The 9,103-nt window shown below is 35.0% G+C and overlaps 1 protein-coding gene across 3 annotated transcripts in view; it reads left to right on the top strand.

The window, feature by feature from the left end:
* Positions 1 to 9,103, top strand: part of Veph1 (ventricular zone expressed PH domain-containing 1) — a 216,441-nt gene that overhangs the window by 169,227 nt on the left and 38,111 nt on the right. For all 3 annotated transcript variants that reach the window (XM_005393090.2, XM_013518627.1, XM_005393091.2), the window contains 2 exons: positions 4,683 to 4,822; positions 7,969 to 8,103. In XM_005393090.2, coding sequence (XP_005393147.1) covers positions 4,683 to 4,822; positions 7,969 to 8,103 — 275 coding nt within the window. The remainder of the gene's footprint in view (positions 1 to 4,682; positions 4,823 to 7,968; positions 8,104 to 9,103) is intronic.

Here is a 9,103-nt window from a genome sequence, read left to right as displayed (position 1 = left end):
ACATCATACTGAATGAACAAAAACTGAGTTTTTACTCTAAAGAGGAACAAGACAAGGATGTCCACTATCACCACTCTTATTCAATATAGCTCTGGAAACATTAGCCAGAGCAATTAGACAAGAGAAAGAAATAAAAGGAATAAGGACAGGAAAGGAAGAAGGTAAATTATCATTATTTGCAGATGACATGTTACTCGACATAGAGAGCCCAAAACTTGACCAAAAGATTTCTAGATTTAATAACCAAATTCAGTAGCATAGCTGGATACAAAGTCAACATTCAAAAATTAGTAGCATTCCTGTACACAAATAACAGACTCACTGAGAAAGAAACTAGGGAAACAACATCCTTCACAATTGCATCCAAAAAAATGAAATACTTAGCAATCAAGCTAGTAAAGGAAGTAAAAGAACTTTACATTGAAAATTACAGTACTCTGAAAAAGACAAAGAGAATATCAGAAAATGTAAAGATATCCCTTGTTCTTGCTTAGGGAGAACCAATATAGTGAAAATGGCCATACTTACAAAATTGTTACACAGATTCAATGCAATCCTGAAAAAATACCAATACACAGAATTAGAGAAAGCAATCGGAAAATTTATTTGGACCCAGAAGAGACCTAGAATAGCAAAAGGCAATTCTGGTCAACAAAGGCAAGGCAGGGGGGATCACAATCCCTGAGTTAAAACTGCACTACAAAGCTACTGTGATTTTTTAAAAAGCATAGTACTGGCAACAAAATTGTGGAACCAATTAGAAGATGCAGAAAAAATTCCACACACAAAAAACTTTTTCCTCCTCTGTGGGTTGTCTCTTCACTCTGTTGGTGGTTTCCTTTGCTGTGCAAAGGCTTCTTACTTTTATTTATTCATGTTTTGGTACCGAGAATCTACACCAATGTCTTCAAGAATTCCACTTATCCTATCTTTCAGTATATTTAATGTTTCGGTTTTTAATACTTAGGTCTTTGATTTATTTTGATTTGAGTTTAGTGCATGGTGAAAGATATTACAGTACTCTGAAAAAGATCTGGGTCCAATTTTAATCTTTTTTTTTTTGTCTTTTTGAGACAGGGTCTCGCTATGCAGTTCAGGCTGGCCTTGAGCTCACTTTGTAGCCCAGGCTGGTCTCGCACTTGCAACGATCCTCCTGCCTCAGCCTCCCGAGTGCTGGGATTACAGGCATGCGCCACCACGCCCGGCTAATTTTAATCTTTTAATCATGTGGAAAACTGGTTCTTCTAGCACCACTTGTTGAAGAGGCTATCTTTTTTCCAATGAATGTGTTTGGCTCCTTTGTCAAAGATAAAGTGGCTGAATATTGAATATTGATGTATTACTATAAAAAAAAGAAGCAAGATGTATCATATAAGGTACAAATTCCCTATGATGAATATTATCATTTTGCATATCTAAAAACAGCAAATAAAAATAAATTAAAATGAGGGAAGCAGATACATACCAATTGAGGAGAATGGTGTCTGACAAAAGTACTCCTCAAAATAGCCAAGTGTGTGAAAAACAAAGACATTCTGAGAAAATGTCATAGTCAAAAGTTGCTTAAGGACATCTGATACACATATGTTATGTAGTATCTTACATGGAATCCTAGAATGTGAACAAGAAATTAGGTAAAAACTAAGGAAATATGAATAAAACTATAAAGTTCAGTTTATAGTAATACATCAATATTGATTTGTCTTGCAACAAATGCGCCATACTAAATTAAATGCTACTAGAAGAGGAAACTGGATGCATAGGATATGTGAACTCTGTGCTTCCCAATTTTTCAGTAAATCTAAAAGTATGCTAAAGCTTATTTTTAAAATATTAGCAGAAATTGTGAATATGGCATAGTAAATGCTGTGGAGGGATAAAGAAATATTAAATGGCACTATGGAAGAAAAATAGCAAGAGAAAAAAAGAATTCCAAAGTGATCTGTAAAGATTTTGATTCAAAAGAAAACCAAACGTTCTTGCATTTGGGTATCATACCTTTAGATTTACCCATCTATGTAATGAATATACTTTGACTATTTTAGCATATAATACATTGCCTGCCATAATTACTGATGCTCATATCAAAATCTTTTGATTTTTAGGAAAAGAAGCCACATGCTATTAAAAGGAAAGTTTAACCGTCAGGGTTGGTGAAACAGAAAACATTCAGCATTTAGTCTAGAAAAATAAATAACCCATTGAACATCAATCACATAACTAAAAAACTATTTTAATGACCCAGATACACTAAATACCTGGAGTTAACAAATATTTATGCCTTACGTTTTTTTCTAGAATTCGCTACTCCTTAATTTCTTTTTTTTTTTGTACCAGGAATCGAACTCAGGACCTTGCACTTACCAAGCAGGCACTTGTGCCACTGAGCTATATTCCCTGCCCCTAAAATTCTTCTTCTAAAGTCACAATTTTGGCCATTTTTTAAACTCCACCTCAAATATCTGTTCCATGCTCCACAATCTCAGTGTCTTCTCTGGGTGGCTTACTTGTGTGTCTCTCTATTGTCTCTAGAACTTAAAACAACTTATAACCATTCTTCGTTCTTTTTTTTTCTCCGGTACCGGGAATCGAACTCACGACCTTGCGCTTGCCAGGCAGGCGCTTTTGCCGCTGAGCTAAATCCCCAGCCTCTTATAACCATTCTTTACCGATTTGCTTCCCACTTGGTTATAAACTTCATAACAGCAAGGTTTATCATGGCCCTGACTGCTCTCAGCGCGGTGTCTGACATTCATTCATTTATTCATTCATTAACAACTATTTATAGCATTTAGAACTATGGAATAAACCGGACAGAAAAACATAGTCATTTAGAACTATGGAGTAAACTGGACAGAAAAACATACAGAGAAAAATTAACAACTGAATTTTGAGGCAGCGGGAAATTTTTCCAAACAGGAAAGGTCTATATTGACCAGGTTTACAGAAAGCATTAGCAGAAGGCTAACACCACAGAACTGATGTATTTTCATAGCCAATTACATTCCGGAGTAAGGATTGCCTTCTCTCTAACAGTTTTAACCATTTTATGTGATGTGAACCTCCTCTGGTTATTGAGTACAAAGGGTTAGTGAAATGTGTCTAATCAATGTTTATTTATTTTCAAAATAAATAAGTGAGTAGTAAATATTTAGGGGAAAGAAGGAAAAAGAAGAAAGCTGTTTTTTCACGGCAAAGGCCTGAAGTCCAACTGTCTAACTGCATGAGTTTTTAGAAAAGAACTTGTTCCCTTTGGAACCTTTCTATTGAAGTAAATATACTCCTGTCTTAATGGATACATTATATCTAGATGTAGTTCAAATACCATTTTGTCTCTATGTTCTTGTGGAATACCTGGTTTCCTGTTTCATTAGCATAAATTAATTTAAATTTCATTTTCCAGACAACCAGTGCCAAAACTTTAATTACTATTGTATTCTTCAAGCCTTCCATCAGTGTAACAAAATAACTGCGATGACCAAGTTCAATACACAGTCTTAGGTGGGGACTGTTTTTTTTTTTTTTCACCTTTATTAGGGTCTTCATCAACTTGAAAGAAATTCTAGTCCACTTCCACTTTTAAGAGATTTAAGAGGGCATAATATGTCTGTTCATTTTCAAAACATTTCATTTAAAGCATCAAATTAATAAATTCTTAGGAGCAGTCAACATGATTCCACAAATCTGAAAAGTCTCCAGTGTGGTACGGCCTAGAGCAGTAACAGCCCCGCTGCATTCAAATCCTGGCTCTGACACAGAGATGAGCAGCTTTGAGGAGTGTTTTCTGGATCCCTGGATGTTCTTCATCATTCATCTATCCGGAAACTATTTACTTATTTATTTATTTAGTACGTATTTATCTATACTGTGCCAAAATCATAGTAAACAAAGCAGACTGACTTTGTAGAGAGAGAAATAATAATACCTTGTCTAGTAGGGCTGTAAAAGTTAAATGGAATCAAGCGTGTAACACATAAAAGTCAGTTAATGACGGCTGTTGTTCAGCATCCACCACACTGCCTAGCACATATTATCTCAGTCCATATTTACTTTCCCTCATTCATTATTGACTATTTTTATGCGGTTCCTCACAAGCTCTGCTGTACATCACTGACTCATTTTCTTATCCCTGTGAAATGAGCTCATTAAGTCTCCTTGCTGAAGATTTTCAAGATGAGATGAACTTTCCAAACCAGACCGGGCGAGTTCCTAGGAAGCCATGTCTCTGGCCGGAGTTACTCTGAAAGCTGTCTTTGTGGCTCCCGCACAAGCAGAGGAGCTGCGTCCACAATTCACGGCACACTTTTCACTGCCCAGAAAATGCCCAAGTGTCCTCCCTCCGTGGTGTATTCTTCCCAGGTTATCACTTTGAGGTGTCCAGTCAGACGAAGATGATGTGAAATCTCCCTTTTTTATTAGTGAGAAGTTTTTTTCTTCTTCCATGACAGTTGCTTGAAGATTCTTAAGCTGTTAATCAAAATAAGAGGAAAATGGATCAAATACAACCTATTTAAAACATCTCCATTTAAATCTGCCTTCTCCACAAAATGGATCCTCCCCAAAAGACACTGCTGGGAGCTCACAGTCTAAACACTGAGTGGTTTCTAAAGGTATTTACTTGGAGCATAGAGTGTAACTCTGGGAAGAAACTAATGTTTAGTGCTCTGGGTGTTTGTTTCTAGACACCGTGAGAAGTTGTGTAGCGAAGTTCTTCTTCACGTGCTCCCTGAAGGGCCATTACTGCCTGTACAGTAAGTCCAGCTTCATTCTCGTCAGCCAAGAGCCCCAGCCGTGGATCCAGATCATGTTTCTCTTCCAGCAGGTGTGTATAATCTGTGTTCCCAGCCTCCTCAATGAACTGGTGGGGAATGATGTCGTAATCATTTTTGTCAAATAAACTCTTCAGGTGAGATAATATGTAGATTATAGCAACATGTATAAATTTTACTAATAATTTTTAGTATGAATTATCTATGTTTTAAGATAGTTTCCTTAGAAAGATGGCAGGCCAAAGCAATTATTATCTTAAATATACTTAGCTTTAAAAAAGAAAAATGCAAGAGAAAATATTTTAAATAACAACAAAAAACATTGTTTGGGAGAACGACTTGCCTTTTAAAAAGGTAGGTTTCATTTCTCTAGAATTTTATTTCTCTGTAGTAAGTTTTCTAAAATTACTCTCCAGTTAATTTCACTGTAGGTATATGCTTTTTGACATTGTAAAGACACTGAGATGCCACTTTTTCTATTAAATATATGTGTATAATGAAAGTAAATAAAGAAGAATCTTTAATTTAGCAATGAAAGGATTTCATCTTAACCTAGATGTTAAACTTGCACATAAAATGTAAATGTAGATTATGAAAGTTAAAAATAGAAGAGATCTTAGACATAATTTTTATAGATAAGAAAACTCAAGGGTAGAACTGAGATCATCAGATCTCTGATACAGTGATATTTGAATTGTTGTGTGTATTTTGAAATATAAAAGAGGGGGAAAAGGTAGAAAAGAGGACATGGTCAGAAAAAAAACAGAATGCAAATGTTTTAATATGGTTGAAAACTAAGCCAAGTGATAAAGCAATTTTTTCAATTTTTAAAATTTTTTATTAGTACATGTTTATAATACATGCATATCACAATCATCTTGGAGGTAATTTATTTACTTCTGTTGATGAAATATTTCTGTAATTTCCACTACAAAATTTATCAACTAGATGATCATATTCTTTATAAAGTCAGTCTTATGAGGAAAAAAATGAATCTTAATGCCGAACGAATGAATCTTAAAGCCGAATGAATCTTAATGCAGAGTAGAATCTAGTACTTAAGAAAAAAGACAGTTTGGACATTGCTTAGGGCTACCAATTTTTTGTATGGTAAGTTTTAAGAATACTTAACATCTTATAAAAAAAACCCTCATTTTGGTGTGAACATTGATTTTTCCTTTTTTTCTTGAAATATGAATTTAGTTTTCTTTTACTTTACCATTATTTTTCAAATAGTTTTCATCCATGATTTTGTATTGTGTTTTATCTTTGGCTTTGCTCTTAATAGCTGTCAGTTTTCTGGGAAAAAAAAAAAAAAAAAAAACACTGACAAAGCTTGATTTATTTTCCCCCTGGTCAGGCTTATTTTATTGACTTAGTCTGATCTTCTTCTTCTTTAAGCAAAACCACCAAAAGCTTCTGTTTATGGTATGTTTCTTCTATGTCCATTTTACTAGAACAGTTTCTTTCTTTTTCTACACCTTTGATGCAATATAATCATCTGGGTGAATTCTGGCTTTACAGTAAACAAAAATCAAACATTCACTTGATAGTTACAAATGTAGCACATACACTCAAATTCACAGATTCTGGTCTAAACGTTCCTCTTTGGATTGGTAATTCATCAACTCAGGCCCTTCTCCTCTTTAAATGAAAAATTATGTGGTATATAACTTTCTTTTTTTTAACTGTCTGATAATTATTTAAAAATTCTCAAATGTGTTCACAATATGAGTTGCATAATCAAACTGTTACTGGCTTATAAAATTTTGAAATCTGTCAACCACCTACTTGGGGTTGGAGTACTTCAAGATATTTCACCTTTCCCCACTTAGTACTAGAAACAGCTCATTTAGTGGTAGTAATGAGCTATTCCTAGAAAAAATATATATTAATTTTGATGTGCTAAATAGAGGTTTTGCACACACAGACCATGTAGAGAGTCTCATACTTCAGTATTTGGATAGTCATTCATATAGAAAATATGATTTTATAAGTCAACTATTATTGTATACTCTGTCATACATAAAGAATAATATTTATTATATTCTATGTAAATAAATACCTTATATCCTTTACTGATAGTCTATATATTTTTACAAAATTGTCCATTTGAATTAAAACAATTCTCAAATTTATAGGTATAAAATCAGAGCATATAAATGATTAAAAACATCGTCATTTAGTAAATTATATCAATTAGTAAATATATAAGCATAATTTAACTTTTCCTTTGAAAATTTGATATTTGTTGGCTTTAGTCAAATATGTGTGAATATAATTTTCTTTACATTAATTACCCCTTTGCCCAACAATTAAGAAAATATCTTAAAACTTTAAGAATATTCACCCATTATATATTTTAAGATTGAAAATATTTTTGTTTTTCTCACATATTCACTTATATTGTTGACATGTGCACATTTACATAATGAAATATTAGTTATTAGATTTATATTCTTCATAATCTATTTTGTATAAAGATTTGAAGTTTGTACTCTAGATTTAATTTTATACATTAATTCTAAGATCTTTGATAAAATAAATATAAATATTATATGAATTACTTCCCAGTTAAGCAACACTCTTTGGAAATTATCAAGGAAACATTGGATCAAAAAGTTTAGTTATATTTATAGAGATCAAGATGAACTGCTATATTAGTCCCTTTCCCAACCCTGGGACAAATTTTCAACATCCCCAGTTAAAGGTGGTGATGTTCATTTTGGCTTACAGTTTTCAAATAAGTCAGTCCATGGTTAATTGGCTCCAAGGCAAAATAACACGGTGGAAGGGTAAGGCACAGTACAGTTGCTCCCCTCATGGAAGCCAGCAAAGCTGGCTGTTCAAAGCAGAGTCAGGGAGGATCTGGGGACAAGAACACACACTTTCTGATCATGTATCCAGGGCCCAACCCTTCCAATGAGGCCCTATCTCCAAAAACATGAGACTTTGGGGGTCATTTTAGATCTAAGCCATAAAGACTGCCCTGAAATTTTTGCTAAATATTTTAAATTTTCTGATAAAAAACAAAAAGCCTGAAATATGCATTTATTCTTCAAGATAGATCTCTGTTGTTTCATTTAAATATGGATCATGTTAAAGTTCAAATCAAACCTCTTTAGTGCCTTGGAACCCAACATATGAAACTGTTAGGCCAAGACATAATGTTGTGTCTCTCTTTCTACTACCCATTCAGAGCCTGTTTCCTGAACCCCTGTCTATACAGAGTCATTCTGTGCAGTTCCTGAGGGCCCTGTGGGAGAAGGCTCAAACAGGGGGTGCCCACAGCTTTGAAACCGCCATGACAGAGTCCACATTTCCTCAACAGAAGGTAAACACTTCTCTTCTTGGGCATGTTATTTTAAACTAAGATTCAAGATTGCCTTGGAGCAGTTTGCCTTTTTATTAAGAGTTCAATCCTCCCTTCCTTCCCTTAAAATCAGAAAATGCTTATTAACTACTTTCATATTGTACCATAATGGACTCAAAACAAAGAGATATTAGTAGGAAATCTCACTGCCCTTTGAGGCCTTAGGTTGGACTCCAAACCTCCAGAACTCTGAGAAATTAATTTTTATTATTTATAAATTACCCAGTCTCAGCTATTTTCTTATAGCAACACAAACAGACTAAGACAAAAGGGCTGACTGGAAGTTGGAAGTTTTAGGAAGAGGATGAATTAAAGGAACATTAAGGGAGTCAAATCAGCAAGACTTGGTGCCTAATAAGAAAGACAGAAGAATGAAGGAAGACTCTAAGTGTATTGTTTGGCCAAATGGATGACGACACTAACCTGAAAAACAGACTACAAAAAAGACTGAAGTGGGTGTGGAGAAGACAGAGCATTCTGGTCATGTTGGCAGCTTCTTAGCACTTGCCAAAAAAGTAAACAGCTTATAAAACAGAAAGACTATTTTGGCTTACGATTTCTGAGACTTCATTGCATGGTCACCGGGCCCTATCGCTTTGGACTTATGGTGAGGCTTTACGTCATGGCAGGAACACATGGAGGAGGAAACTGCTCACCTCCTACAGCTGAGAGGCAAGGCAGGGAGGAAGGGGCTGGTGTCCTGACATCCCACTCAAGGGCACACACTGCTGACTTAACTTCCTTCTGCTAGGCGTCACCTCCTAACAGTTCCACCACCGCCCAATAGCACCACAGGCTGGTGACCAACCCTTTAATACGTGGGCCTTTAGGGGACCTTTCATATCCAAAACACAGCACTGGTTTACGTACTTCAGTGGTTGGAATTCTAGTACAGACCTTAGAAAGAAAGACAGGACTGGCAGGGTAAAAGTCAGAGAGTAGTACCTGATGTCGCGGCAGC

The sequence above is a fragment of the Chinchilla lanigera genome, unplaced genomic scaffold (assembly GCF_000276665.1).
Source record: "Chinchilla lanigera isolate Chin_1 unplaced genomic scaffold, ChiLan1.0 scaffold00047, whole genome shotgun sequence".
NCBI lineage: Eukaryota > Metazoa > Chordata > Mammalia > Rodentia > Chinchillidae > Chinchilla > Chinchilla lanigera.
Note: the sequence above shows the minus strand (reverse complement) of the source record. Positions and strands in the feature narration are given on the sequence as shown.